Source organism: Oncorhynchus gorbuscha, linkage group LG01 (genome assembly GCF_021184085.1).
Source record: "Oncorhynchus gorbuscha isolate QuinsamMale2020 ecotype Even-year linkage group LG01, OgorEven_v1.0, whole genome shotgun sequence".
In the NCBI taxonomy this organism is placed as follows: domain Eukaryota; kingdom Metazoa; phylum Chordata; class Actinopteri; order Salmoniformes; family Salmonidae; genus Oncorhynchus; species Oncorhynchus gorbuscha.
Genome location: NC_060173.1, coordinates 85,165,963 through 85,181,542, shown reverse-complemented (window position 1 = coordinate 85,181,542; position 15,580 = coordinate 85,165,963). Strand labels below are relative to the sequence as shown.

At 44.2% G+C, this 15,580-nt stretch overlaps 1 protein-coding gene across 1 annotated transcript; it reads right to left on the bottom strand.

Moving 5' to 3' along the window:
* Window positions 1-588: 588 nt before the first annotated feature.
* gpr161a (G protein-coupled receptor 161a) lies at window positions 589-14,675 on the bottom strand. Its single transcript, XM_046336561.1, has 6 exons — window positions 14,178-14,675; window positions 10,157-10,565; window positions 7,519-8,252; window positions 6,609-6,716; window positions 5,666-5,785; window positions 589-1,255 (listed from the first exon to the last, which is right to left on the bottom strand). Exons 2-6 carry the CDS (start codon window positions 10,519-10,521, stop codon window positions 978-980), a joined length of 1,605 nt encoding a protein of 534 aa, XP_046192517.1. The 5' UTR covers window positions 10,522-10,565; window positions 14,178-14,675; the 3' UTR covers window positions 589-977.
* Between the last annotated feature and the right edge of the window lie 905 nt (window positions 14,676-15,580).

Sequence of the window (15,580 nt, the reverse complement as noted above, 5' to 3'; positions counted from 1 at the left end):
TGACATGATCCCTTACTTGACATGTCATTGAGGCATGTTTTATATCCGTTATTTTACCAGGTAAGTTGACTAAGAACACGTTCTCATTTACAGCAACGACCTGGGGAATGGTTACAGGGGAAAGAAGGGGGATGAATGAGCCAATTGTAAAATGGGGATTATTAGGTGACCGTTTGAGGGTCAGATTGGGAATTTAGCCAGGACACCGGGGTTAACACCCCTACTCTTACGATAAGTGCCATGGGATCTTTAATGACCTCCGAGAGTCAGGACACCCGTTTAACGTCCCATCCGAAAGACGGCACCCTACACAGGGCAGTGTCCCCAATCACTGCCCTGGGGCATTGGGATATTTTTTAGACCAGAGGAAAGAGTGCCTCTTACTGGCCCTCCAACACCGCTTCCAGCAGCATCTGGTCTCCCATCCAGGGACTGACCAGGACCAACCCTGCTTAGCTTCAGAAGCAAGCCAGCAGTGGTATGCAGGGTGGTATGCTGCTGCATGTTCATTCTACATAAAACATTTCTATATGAACGTTCCACAACGTTGTTCCCGGCTGAACACACCCCCCCCCCCCAATTATCATAAACTAAATCTTTCCAATGAAAATAAACATTGAACCGTCAAGATACAGTAGTTAAGGCTTCCTATTTAACAGAGGTGTATATATAGTACAACTAGCAAGGCACTCAATATATGGCACGCATTTGGTCCAAAAATGTCCTTTGTTTGTATTGCTATTTAAGATTTCAACGTATGAAAATTGGTCATTGGGCCCACTTGTAAATGTGAAGTATCTATTCACATGAGAATAGATACAGAGGCATGTACTGTAACTGGCAGAAGCCTTGCATTGTTATAAATGTCTATTTTAAATATATACACTGTGCGTACTGAGTTCAAAGATTATATAGTATGCAATGCCCAATGTACCATAAACTCTTAGGTACCTAAAAGAAGAAAAGGGATATTTGTTCTATGCATTCTCCCTCTCTTGGTCTTCTCTGTCGTCTTTGACGATCCCTTCATCGATGCTCTCCAGCCTCAGTCTCTGACCGTCAAGGTAACGGGGCCTCTGTGCCCCCCTCGCCGCAGCCGCAAACAACACCCCAGATAGTGGTGTGTCCTCGCCAAAGAGGGTGAGCTTAGCGTCGCTTTCGATGGCCCTGGCCAGGCAGGAGGCGAAGGTGTCCAGAGATTTGTGTATCTCTACTTGGACCTGGACAGTAGAAGGGATGGTGGTGCTCTCTGCAGCTGAGAGGAAAGGGAACAGAAATTGAGTTATCGGGTCATCATCCTTGCAGCACTATTACAATGAATGGTGATGAAGACCTGATGCGAAATTGCTCAAATAAATATTGAACACATTTACACAGAAGTCTGATTGCTCAAATGCCTAAGTGGAACGAATGTACTAGTGACGGGAAGTTGTCTTTTTACTGGCTCAAATCTTTTCAACTCCCAAATCTTTTGACTCATTTCATGAATTAATTTTCATAATTTTTCATTTAATTAATTCTGTAACCGTAAAAGTCTTGGTTTCATGAATGTTAACATCAGAAGCCTCATCCCTAAGTTCGTTTTATTCACTGCTTTAGCACACTCCACCAACAATGACGTCCTAGCCGAGTCTGAATCCTGGCTTAGGAAGGTCACCAAAAATTCTGAAAATTCCATCCCCAACTACAACATTTTCCTCCAAGATAGAACTTCCAAAGGGGGCCAAAGTTGCAATCTACTGCAGAGATAGCCTGCAGAGTTCTGTCATGCTATCCAGTTCTGTGCCCAAACAGTTCGAGCTTCTACTTTTAAAAATCCACCTTTCCAGAAATAAGTCTCTCACTGGTGCGGCTTGCTATAGACCACCCTCAGTCCCCAGCTGCGCCCTGGACACCATATGTGAACTAATTGCCCCCCATTTATCTTCAGAGTACTGTTAGGTAACCTAAACTGGGATATGTTTAACACCCCGGCCATCCTACAATCTAAGATAGATGCCCTCAATATCACACAAATTATCATGGAACCTACCAGGTACATCCCTAAATCTGTAAACACAGGCACCCTCATAGATATCATCGTGACCAACCTGCCCTCTAAATACACCTCTGCTGTCTTCAACCAGGATCTCAGCAATCACTGCTTCACTGCCTGCGTCCGTAATGGGTCCGCGGTCAAACAACCACCCCTCATCACTGTCAAACGCTCCCTAAAACATTTCAGCGAGCAGGCCTTTCTAATCGACCTGGCCCGGGTATCCTGGAAGGATATTGACCTCATTCCGTCAGTTGAGGATGCCTAGTTGTTCTTTAAAAGTGCTTTCCTCGCCATCTTAAATAAGCACGCCCCTTTCAATTAAAAAAAAACTAATAACAGATATAGCCCTTAGTTCACTCCAGACCAGCACAAAAACATCCTGTGGTGTACTACATTAGCATCGAATAGCCCCCGCGATATGACACTTTTCAGGGAAGACAGGAACCTAAATACACAGGCAGTTTGAAAAAGCTAGTCTTTGCTTTCCTAACAGAAATTTGTATCCTGCAGCACAAACTCCAAAAGGTTCTGGGACACAGTAAAGTCCATGGAGAATAAGAGCACCTCCTCCCAGCTGCCCACTGCACTGAGCCTAGAAAACACTGTCACCACCGATAAATCTACAATAATCAAGAATTTCAATAAGCATTTTTCTACAGCTGGCCATGCTTTACACCTGGCTACCCCTACCCCAGTCAACAGCTCAGCACCCCCACAGCAACTTGCCCAAGCCTCCCCATTTCTCCTTCACCCAAATCCAGATAGCTGATGTTCTAAAAGAGCTGCAAAATATGGACCCCTACAAATCAGCTGGGCTAAACAATCTGGACCCTCTCTTTCCAAAATTATCCGCTGCAATTGTTCCAACCTCTATTACTAGCCTGTTCAACCTCTCTTTTGTATCATCTGAGATCCCTAAAGATTGGAAGGCTGCTGCGGTCATCCCTTCAAAGGGGGAAACACTCTAGACCCAAATCTATCCTACCCTGCCTTTCTAAGGTCTTTGAAAGCCAAATTAACAAACAGATCACCGACTATTTCGAATCCTACCGTACCTTTTCCGCTATGCAATCTGGTTTCCGAGCTGGTCGTGGGTGCACCTCAGCCAAACTCAGGGTCCTAAACGATATCATAACCGCCATCGATAAAAGACAATACTGTGCAGTATTGGCCAAGGCTGTCAATCACCGCATTCTTATCTGCAGACTCAACAGCCTTGGTTCCTCAAATGACTGCCTCGCCTGGTTCACCAACTACTTCTCAGATAGAGTTCAGTGTGTCAAATCGGAGGGCCTGTTGTCTAGACTTCTAACAGTCTCTATGGAGGTGCAACAGGGTTCAATTCTCGGGCCAACTCTTTTCTCTGTACATCAATGATGTCGCTCTTGCTGCTGGTGAGTCTCTGATCCACCTCTACGCAGACGACACCATTCTGTATACTTCTGGCCCTTATTTGGACACTGTGTTAACTAACCTCCAGACAAGCTTCAATGCCATACAACACTCCTTCCGTAGCCTCCAACTGCTCTTAAATGCAAGCAAACTAAATGCATGCTCTTCAACCGATCGCTGCCCGCACCCGCCCGTCCTAGCAACACTACTCTGGATGGTTCTGAGTTAGAATATGTGGACAACTACAAATACTTAGGTGTCTGGTTAGACTGTAAACTCTCCTTCCAGACTCACATTAAGCATCTCCAATCCAAAATTAAATCTAGAATCGGCTTCCTATTTTGCAACAAAGCATCCTTCACTCATGCTGCCAAACATACCCTCGTAAAACTGACTATCCTACCGATCCTTGACTTTGGCGATGTCATTTTCAAAATAGCCCTCAACACTCTACTTAGAAAATTGGATATAGTCCATCGCAGTGCCATCCGTTTAATCACCAAAGCCCCATATACTACTCACCACTGCGACCTGTATGCTCTCGTTGGCTGGCCCTGGCTTCATATTCGTCGCCAAACCCACTGGCTCCAGGTCATCTATAAGTCTTTGCTAGGTAAAGCCCCGCCTTATTTTAGCTCACTGATCACCATAACAGCATACACCCGTAGCACATGCTCCAGCAGGTATATTTCACTGGTCACCCCCAAAGCCAACTCCTCCTTTGGCCGCCTTTCCTTACAGTTCTCTGCTGACAATGACTGGAATAAATTGCAAAATTCACTGAAGCTGGAGACTAATGTCTCCCTCACTAACTTTAAGCATCAGCTGTCAGAGCAGCTGACAGATCATTGCACCTGTACATAGCCCATCTGTAAATAGCCCACACAACTACCTCATCCCCATATTGTTATTTATTTTTTGCTTATAGATTTTTCTATTGTGTTATTGACTGTACATTTGTTTATCCCATGTGTAACCCATGTGTAACTCTGTTGTTTGTGTCGCACTGCTTTGCTCTGTCTTAGCCAGGTCACAATTGTAAATGAGAACTTGTTCTCAACTGGCCTACCTGGTTAAATAAAGAATAAAATAAATAAAAAATGAATTCAGTAATGACCAAAGCACACAGGACCCCCTACCGGCGACCTAAAAACTTGAAAGAATCATGATTCTACTAGCCTTTCGTTCACCATAGGGGCCTTATTAGAGCTGAGGTACGCTTAATTTTTTGTGCAGTGTGAACACTCCAAAGGAACTCAGACCCCTCAAAAGAGCCCACAAAGCGAATCGAACTGACAACATCTAGAGAGGTGGTCTCAGGCGGTCCCTTTTTTTAGGACAATGCGAACGCAAAGCTCCCCAGGTTCCCTTGTCATTATTCCCACACCACACTATACTACTGCAACACCGTTTCCCCTGCCATAACCCCTCACATTGAGTTTTTAGTTTAGATAATTTATTTGCAATATGTGATCTATAGGCTAAGAGAGTTTCATAAATTGTTTATGGATTGTGGGTTTTGAATAGGGTGAGAAGACAACATATTCGCTGAGAATCATAAAAAGGGCAGTAGCCTACCTTGGGTGTACAATTTTCAATTACAGCATTATTTATTCAAAAGTCATTCTATTGCTATTTGTTCTGTTACCAATCACATTTTTATGTTTAATAGTATCTTATAATTACAATTATTATGGCTCATACTTTGACTAAATGCAATCTATTAGCTTCCAAAATGTAAGTAGGTACATAACACATTCTGATTGAATGGCTTGTCCTGCTCTTTGTAAAAACTTAGAGTGCATCTTGGAAAAACATAGCAATGTGAATGTAAAGAGGACTCGGCCCACAAAACAGTTGAAGTGCACTGGAACAAAAAGTTGAGTCCTCATTCAAAGGCAAAGAGAACGGAGTTCTTTTATATTTTTTTTAACCCAGAGTTCACTTTAAAGAAGACTGAGATCGGTTTGTTTAAAAGAGGACTATATGTGAAAACACCCTTAGAGACTTAGTAAAAAGTGTGCTTCAAACAATGTACAGTTGCGATTGCTTGGCATACATATAAAATTATTTATTGATAGCTTTGAATCGAGGTCTAGATGCGACCGCCACCGGACTACTTTGACTCTTGACGGAATACAATTGCTTGACTGCCGTGAGGGAAATAAGCATAATATTCTTCGAACTGCAACAGCCCCCCAAACGTTTCATTCTCGAGTGAGAACGGACAGGTACCTTTGGAATTCTGCTGTTGCTCGTCTTCAAAGGTGACCGAGCTCCGCCTCTTTACGGCCACGCTTCCAATGTGGGAGGAGCCATCTGTGGAGAAGTTGTCAAGCAGCATCACGTCTGTACCTGTATGGGGAAAGGGGGGGGATTCATGACCTTCAGTATTTTGTAGTGTATTTGTAGTGCAGTATTTCAGTAGAGTTTAAGGAACCACAAGATGCATAGCAGACAGACACTAAAGAAAATTAATCCTATTGTACTTACAATGTGTGTCTTCTCTAAACGAATCCGAAAGACTCAAAATAGTATTAAATCAGGTAACTCAGTTGATAGAGAAAGGCGCTTGAAATGCCAGGGTTGTGGGTTCGATTCCCACGGGGGACCAGTATGACAAAAAAAAGTATGAAAATAATAAGAGCCTCTGCTAAATGACAAAAAAAGTAAATGTGAAAAAAAGTGTGTGAATGCCTGTGATGATGCCTGTTGATGCTGCACCAATGAGGAGTATCACACACACATGACAGATGATTACACATGATAATACAGTACACACACTACCATCTACCCTCTGCCAAGACATGAGCCACAAACCAGGAATCTGGGCTGATCAGAACACAGCTGAGGGATGATGATGATACAACAGAGAACTAGGCTAAACAATATTTATCAGCAATAAAGCCCTAAGGGAGCAGTTTTAAAAGGTACTGGAAGACCAGGGGCGTATTCATTATGTTGCAAAACATTTATTCAACGGAAGGAAATGAAAAAGGGAGGGACCCTGTTTTGTTCTTAAACGGTAAACAGTTTCCACAATGAATATGCCCCAGCTATATCTGTACTGTTCAGTACATTCAGACACTGCATTTCGACTAGGACTTAAAGGTCTTGTTTGAATCGTCTTATGGAAACAGTGTCGTGTCTTTGCCAGCTTTCTGTGTGCGCCACTCACATGAGTCCTGAGTGAAACTGAAGCCGGTGTCTCCAGTGCTGCTGCCGGGGGCCAGGAGCTGCCCTCCTCCCACCAACATGGCCGTCAGGTGAGGGGACATGCCCAGGTCTGCAGGAAGAAACACAACAGCAGGGTCAAATATACAACGCCATACAATTAGGGCTGGCACAATTATGTATAATCGTATAACCAACGGTTATGGATGAAGACAGTGATGAAAATAAAATAACCGTCATAGGTGTTTGTTCCACAATTGGTTGACTGAAGACAGGACAGCTGCTCATTCATGCGTTAGTGTCTCTTTCTGCGGTAACATGGACTCTTACCAACGTGATTCAACTTTATTTTCTCCTTACTGAAATAAGCAAGGAGTTTTATGTTGCCTAGGCAATGTCCCTTCCCTGCAGCAGCACACATAGAAATATAATGAATAGAACGGCTTGGAAACTCTAGCCCTGGCCATTTGACTGGGAGTTTACCCTCGCAATGGCTGCCTGGTATTGTGACGCAATAATTTCCATGGTAATGTAGAATGTGAATTCAAATTATGTCTGATTGAATCAACAAATCACAGCACAAATTGATGGGTATACTTCCTGCTTTACTCTTATCGGTACACTCGCAATAGCAGCCAGTCCACCCATTATGCCATCATTGACTTGAATGGGAATGCCCATACGTAATGACGGTCACAGCCCTACATACAACACACCACAACACAATGTAACACAGTCAACTTAACTATTAACACAATAGCAGGGTCAGCCATTCAGCACAACAAAGAACACAACAGAACAAGATTTTATGTTGCACCAGTAAGGTTGTGCTGGTTTTCAGCACACAAAGCCAGTTCAAATCTCATCCATCCTCAGCCTCAACCTAACACTACCAGCACCCTCCCCCTGCTCACCTGTGATGCGGTTGGAGATGCTGAAGAGGCGTGACGTGCGGTGGCGTGTGGCAAATGACTCCACGCGGTAGTAGCGATCCCCGAAGCACATGCCCAGCAGTTCCTTGCGCACAGTCTTGTTCCACAGGCCGTAGATGAGCGGGTGGCAGACGGCGCTGCAGAAGGACAGCCAAGCCACCAGGGTCTCCAGGCCCTGGGACACGCTGCCCTGACCCCACAGGGCCTCTGTACACACCACCCCCACGTAGGGGCCCCAGGTCACCAGGAAGGTCCCGATCACCACCATAATGGTGACGAAAGCCTTGCACTGGCTCCCAGCATACACTAAACTCCACCGGCTTCCATTGGATGAGGTGGACGTAGATGAGTTTTTACGCTGGTCGTTCCTCTGAGCACCCGATGACGTTTCTTCTGAAGACGCGACCACCGTCGTCCCACAATGCACCTTGCGGGCCTTGAGGCGTGCCACGCGGAAGATTACGCCGTAGCAGGCCAACATGGCGAGCAGTGGCGGCAGGCTGCACCAGGTGACCCAGAAGGCGGTGTAGGCAGGGGTGCGGTGCCAGGCCGCCACGCATGTCCACTTGAAGCGGTCGAACTCGAAGGAGGACCAGCCGAAGAGGGGTGGCAGGCAGCCCACCAGGGAGTGCAGCCACACATAGGCGATTGCCACCACCGCCCGGTTGCCTGTGATCTTCATGGGGTAGATCATGGGGTACAGTACAGCATAGTACCTGAGGGCACAATGATAATGTCATTACCAAATCCATACATTCCATCAGTGTAAAAAAATATCCAAAAATGATTGCGCACAATATGATAGATCGTGAGGCAATGGAGAGAAAAAAAACATTGCAGTTCGGGAATCCTACATACATTTTAACGTGCAAGGAAATTCCACCAAGAAAGTATGTTCCGGGGATGAGCAGCATAACAACCAACCAGCCAGGAAGTGACAGGGATTTTTAGGCTACGGTCACAGAGCCTCCGTGTCTGGCAAAAGTTAGGAGATGCTTAATGGAAGATGGAATTCAAATAGAATTAAACGTTAAAGGAGAAGGATGGGCTACAACAACCAAGAGCCAACAGGTAGGCCTCTACATCATTTTCTGAATGGAGTCGTTGTTACAATGAGAAAGCGCATGACTGCAGCCTCAACTAGCCTTGCAAGCTAATATTAACTAGCTCCTCCTGGTTTGATGCAGTCAAGACCGGTTCTACATATTCGATGTTAAATAACCTATACTGAACAAAAATATAAAAGCAACATGCAACAATTTCCTGACTAGGAATACAGATACAAATCTGTTGGTCACAGATAACTTACAAAAAAAGGTAGGGGCATGGATAAGAATCTGGTGTGATCACCATTTACCTCATGCAGCACGACATCTCTCGCAGAGAGTTGATCAGGCTGTTGATTGTGGCCTGTGGAATGTTGTCCCACTCCTCTTCAATGGCTGTGCGAAGTTACTGGATATTGGCGGGCACTGGAACACGCTGTCGTACACTTCGATCCAGAGAATCCCAAACTTGCCCAATGAGTGACATGTCTGTCGAGTATGCAGGCCATGGACATTTTCAGCTTCCGTGTATTGTGTACAGATCCTTCCGACATTGGGCCATGCGTTATCAGATTGAAACATGAGGTGATGGCACGACGATGGGCCGCAGGATCTCATTACTGTATCTCTGTGCATTCTAATTGGAATCGATAAAATGGAATTGTGTTCATTGTCCGTAGCTTATGCCTGCCCATACCATAACCCCACCGCCACCATGGGGCACTCTGTTCACAACGTTGACATCAGCAAACTGCTCGCCCATACAACGCCACACACGTGGTCTACGGTTGTGAGGCCGGTTGGAAGTACTGCCAAATTCTCTAAAATGACATTGGAGGTGGTTTATGGTAGAGAAATGAACATTCAATTATCTGGCAACAGCTCTGGTGGACATTCCAGCAGTCAGCATGCCAATTGCACGCTCCCTCAAAACTCGAGACATCTGTGTTCGAGTGGCCTTTTATTGTCCCCAGCACAATGTGTAATGGTCATGGTGTTTAATCAGCTTCTTGATATGCCACACCTGTCAGGTGGATGGATTATTTTGGTAAAGGAGAAATGCTCTCCAACAGGAATCTAAATACATTTGTGCACTACATTTGAAAGAAATACGCTTTTTGTGTATATGGAAAATTTCAGGGATCTTTTATTTTAGCTCAGGACCAACACTTTGCATGTTGCGCTTATATTTTTGTTCAGTGTAGATTTGGCAACTATTAGTCTACTATAGTGCGAGTCAGCTTGTTGGATGGTTGCCATCTCTCCCTCCTTCCTGTCTCACTCGCTGACAGTATGGCCCCTCCCCCGCCTGCTAGAGCAGGACCTCTCCCTCCTCTCGTGCTTTATCTGCTGCTTCCCTCACTTGGCTTGGATTGGGTCAGTTCTGGATCTGATCAGGTATATTCAGAACAGGTCTCTATATTTAAAAATATCGGATCCGGGTGGGAAAACCACAGGTCCATTTCGGAACGGGTCCAACTTTTTGGACCAGTGAACACCTCCAGCACAACATCCCCAACAAACATATTGTACCTTGCAAGCAGCCATCCCAGTGTAGGGGTACTATCACTGACCTGTCAATGGCGATGGCCCCCAGGGTGAGCATACTGGCCGAGCTGATGAGCAGGTAGATCAGGGCGGTAAAGTTGCACCACACCACACCAAACACCCACTCCCTCCGTGCTGAGCTCACCGCCACAAAGGGCAACACCAGCACTGACAGCAGCAGGTTGGACAGGGTCAGGCTGAACACAAACTTGTTGCTGGGTGTGAGGAGGTAGGGCCTGCGGTACAGAGTGGCCACGATGAGGAAGTTGCCCAGGCAGGCCAGGAGGGCGATGGTGACAATGAACACTGACTCCAGCACCACCGGGCCCCCACCAGCGTCCCACGCAGCTGTGGCGTTTCCCGCAGTGGAGACATTCCCGCTAGCATTCATGGTGAGGTGCTGGGCTGCCGGAGGAGACAGGGCATACCAGGGGACTAGAAGGAGGGGAGAGGATAGAGTTAGACTGAACTGCACACAACCACAGGCTTGGAGTTGAGGTTAGTCGGGGTTGAAGCCTCAAGGGTTCAAATGTAGTTTTGCATTTTATCCTCTAATGGTTAGGTTAGGACACACACAAACACACTCTCCCCCTTGCTGTCATTGTTTAGCTAGTGCATAAACTATGCACATTGTATATGTATGGGGAAGAAGAGAAGCCAGATTAGTTCACTAAACTGAAAACAGAGAGACTGACTGGACTTACATTTATACATGTTAGGTCATTTGTAAATCTAATTACACGAATGTGCCTGACGCAGCAGCACAAAATACTGTAGTCTAGTTTGATTTATTCAGGTTTCAACGTTTTATTGTCACATGCAAAGCTTACAGCAGGTGTAAAACAGTGAAATGCTTAGCCTGACGACTCACACTAAATTCTTCCACTGCTCTGTCGTTCGCTACATACTTCAGTCTGAGACTGCCATCCTTGAAGTAATTTGTTGTTAAGACGAGGGACATTGTACAATTGTAAGTCATCAGCGATTGGATTGTCTCTAACCAATCAGAGTATCAAAGCCAATAAAACATTTTCAAACCACCACTTTACCCACGCGTGTTCTGTCTCTGGCCCAACCCATCGGATTCTGGACCAATCAGACGGACCGGAATGTGTTTACGTTCGGTGAAGGGTCGTGCAGGTATTCAGATCCAGACTCATTGCAGAGAAGAAACTAATGTCTGTGGCGTAGCATTTGGCCAGAGAAAGGAGTCTGGGCAGCCAGGCAATAAAATGCTTACTTGCGAGCTCATCCCAACAGAGCAGTAATAATACATGAAAAAGAATTGTGAGAATGCAGTTATATACAGGTCAGTGCCAGTACTATTATTAGAATGTGCAGGGGTAATGGAGTATGGAGTGATTGAGGTAGTTATGTACATGTAAACAGGGGTAATGGAGTGATTGAGGTAGTTATGTACATGTAAACAGGGGTAATGGAGTGATTGAGGTAGTTATGTACATGTAAACAGGGGTAATGGAGTGATTGAGGTAGTTATATATATGTAAACAGGGGTAAAAAGTGACTGGTAGCCAGATAAATATGAATGATAATAATAATAATCAATATAGCAGCAGCATAAGTGGATGTGTGCATGGTGTTGTGTGTGTACACTGAGTTTACGAAACAAAGATACCTGCTCTTTCCATGACAGACTGACCAGGTGAAAGCTATGATCCCTTATTGATGTCACCTGTTACATCCACTTCAATCAGTGTAGATGAAGGGGAGGAGACAGGTTTAAAGAAGGATTTTTAAGCCTTGAGACATGATTGTGTGATTCAGTTGGTGAATGGGCAAGACGAAAGATCCAAGTGCCTTTGAACCGGTTTGTGTCAAGAACTGCAATGCTGCTGGGTTATTCACACTCAACAGTTTCCCGTGTGAATCAAGAATGTTATACCACTCAAAGAACATGCAGCCAACTTGACAACTTTGAGAAGCATTGAAGTCATCATGGCCAGCATCCCTGTGGAACGCTTTCGACACCTTGTAGAGTTCTGGGGGACACACTCAATGTTAGGAAGGTGTTCCTAATGTTTGGCATACTAAGTGTCAGTGTAGGTGTGTGTCTGCGTGGGTAAATACCTGTGGATGAACATTGAGTCAGTGCTGATGGTCTGTGGGTGGGTGAGGGAGGCAGTAGTTGTTAGCTATTCAACAGTCTGGCAATTTTGGGATGGCTGGGAGCTCGCCCCCAGTGATGCTATCGGGCTGTGGTTTCTTACATTAATGGGATAATATGGCATGGCAACACAGCCAGACAGCAAAGACAACAAGATAAGGATTTGATCCTTTGAGTCCAGACCACTGGTCCAGACCAGAGATCCAGACTTGCGCAGCTGGAATGCAGAATAAACTTCCACACCCTGTGGAATGGATTAAACTGTTTTCCTTCATTCTGTGACCTAAAAAGAATACCTAGTTATCAAATCAAATTGTATGGCTATATACAGGGAGTGCCAACAGGAGTCGATGTAGTTAAATGTATAGCTAACTGTATTGTGCTTTTACTCTGAATTCTTAAATTAAGTTACCTTTGTATGTGTTTCATTAGCTAGGCTTACAATTTACAGAGTAAGCTACAGCCTAATAATGGACTAAAGGAGACTAACGTTACTCCTTATAGTCCAAGGACCTTACATGTTCTATTTAGAGGCGAATTGGCCCTGGCAGCAAAATACTCAATCTAAACATGAATCGATTGTCAATTGCGGTACAGTTCTAGAAACATAAAGCCATCTACTTCGATACCACATCAAAATAATTCCACAAATGCAAATTATACAATTAACCGGTTAACACTGTTGAAGTCGACTGTGTTTTCAGTGACAACACGTTTGTGGCGTCCGTCTTCCATTTACACACAGGTGTTCAGAGACAGATGGGCAATGAACACAGGCAGTTGATGCTGTCTTCCGTAAACAAACGCTGAAACATGGCCATGTGGGTACCCTAAACCCTATAAAATGTGTGTAGTTAATTTAACCTTCTGTTTTGAAAATTATTCATCGCTGATATCCTTATGTTTCCAAACCCGTACCGAGCGCGGAGGCTATTAATTAACAAAACTCGCATGGCCCGAAGATACTATCACAGATCGAACAATAAGCCAGATGTTTCACCCAATGTATAAAGCTGAAGTATGGCGAAATCTGAAACATCCGGTTGGCGATTCCACTCACAACCATATATGGTGATGAGAGGAAGCCCAGTGGCTGGCAGTGGGGGGAAAAAAATGGGGCGAGAGATTTCAGCCGACATTCTGCTCATCAATGAAACGTTTGAGAATCAATAAAGTTGTCTGGTCCCAAAAAATAGAATATGTTACGAACAGAGTCGCCTACCTTTGCCAAATAAAAAAATATATATATATTTTAGGAATGCAAGGGTGAATCGAGTTACTGCAGTTACTACACTTCAGAGTAGGCGTTCCCTACGGAAACACATGCTAGAACGCACCAATAGGATCTCGCTTGTTCTGCCCATTGACTCATTTCTTCCCATTGGAAATGACAGACTACGGTCCATCTTGGGTTAGTCATAAAAATCTTTGATACTATTGGCAATAGGCAGTAAAGATAATTAGCGTTTATGAATTAGAAAGCTGCAGCCTAGTTATTTACTGTCAATAAAACTCTGACAAACAGTTCAGGTCACCCCTTCAAATATTACACACAACTTTCCAGATGCACTACTTTAACAACATTTGCTGTCAAGAAAGGGTCGTTCAGTTGTTTTTGGAGTTTGTAAAATAATTATTTATACAGACAGCACTGGGGGAGGGGTCAACGTAGACAAAAAAACACGAGTTTCGCATGATTGACACAGACACCGTTCACTCACTGTTACAAATGACAACATACATACGCTTCAATAACCTATAAAGGTCTAGCTAGCTACTTACATAATTTCTGCTATTTAAAGATTTTGAATATCGTCGTCCCCCTTTGACCCTGTTTCTAGCTAGCTTCTATTAACCCGCTAGCTAAAACTTTCTCCATTGTCCTGGTAGACTCCCCACCTCCACTACTATTCTCTTCTCACCTCTAGAACAGCGTTGAGGACCGTCATCTCCCACGAACTGGCAACGAAAGTTGTGTTCATTGGCACTACAACTTTAATTCAACGTAGAAATAGTTGTTGAATTTTCCCCATTTCATAGTTATCCTTTCGCTACAAATTTCAAGTCTGTCAGTTCTCGGTTTCAATGGCGTCCTCCACTAGCCCTCCACTGACTGAACTCAGTCTTCTCTGTCCTTGCTGGCGGGTCCCCCTTCTCAGTATGTGGGTGGTCTGTTATGGGTGTTACTTGAGTTAGTTCGTTCTTAGATCGTTTTTATGCAAGACAGTTGCATTTGCTTTCACGTTCAACATGATAAAAATAGCCTACGTCGACGAGTGAAACAATATGTTTGTTGCTGTAATAAAAAAAATAGGCTAACTAGCGGATAAGGCTATGTCTACACATTTGGTTAGTTTCGTTAACGTTTATATCTGTAGGAATGACATTTGTGTAGTAAGTACGCCTAATACATTATCACAGCATTTTGGCTACAGTGCATTCGGAAAGCATTCAGACCTCTTGACTTTTTACAAAATGTGTTACATTACATCCTTAATCTAAAATTGATTAAATCGTTTTTTCCCCCTCATCAATCTACACACAATACCCAATACTGGCGAAGCAAAATCTGGTTTTTAGACATTTTTGCAAATGTATTAAAAATAAAACCCTGAAATATCACATTGTATTTGTATTTACGATGGATACTCATTAGCTGCTGCAAAGGCAACAGCTACTCTTCCTGGGGTCTGGAAGAATTAAGGCAGTTATACAAATACATTACAATACATTCATTGCGGAATTCATAACACACTAAGTGTGTGCCCTCAGGCCCATACTAAACTACCACATATCTACAACACACAATCCATGTGTGTGTATGCATGTTTGTGTTACTTCACAGTCCCTGCTGTTCCATAAGGTGTATTTTTACCTGCTTTTTAAATCTGATTCTACAGCGTGCATCAGTTACCTGATGTGGAATAGAGTTCCATGTAGTCATGCCTCCCATAGTCTGTTCTGGACTTGGGGACTGTGAAGAGACCTCTGATGGCATGTACTGTGGGGTATGCATGGGTGTCTGAGTTGTGTGTTAGTATTTAAACAGACAGCTTTGGACCTTCAGCTTGTCAACACCTCTTACGAAAACAAGTAATGATGATGTCAATCTCTCTTCCACTTTGAGCCAGTCCCTCTTTGTGGCACCTGACCACACCACTGAACATTAGTCCAGGTGTGACAAAACTAGGGCCTGTAGGACCTGCCCTGTTGATAGCAGAATAGCGCTTTATTATGGACATACTTCTCCCCATCTTAACTACTGTTGTATCAATATGTTTTGACCATGAACGTTTACAATCCAGGGTAACTCCAAGCAGTTTAG

Bases quoted from the DNA above. Each gene is read 5' to 3' on its own strand.
- gpr161a (XM_046336561.1), bottom strand. From the start codon at position 10,521: ATGAATGCTAGCGGGAATGTCTCCACTGCGGGAAACGCCACAGCTGCG. The intron at 8,253-10,156 runs GTCAGTGATAGT...TTGTGCCCTCAG, and splicing joins GGGGCCATCGCCATTGACAG to GTACTATGCTGTACTGTACC. The intron at 5,786-6,608 runs GTGAGTGGCGCA...TTCCCCATACAG, and splicing joins CAGTTTCACTCAGGACTCAT to GTACAGACGTGATGCTGCTT.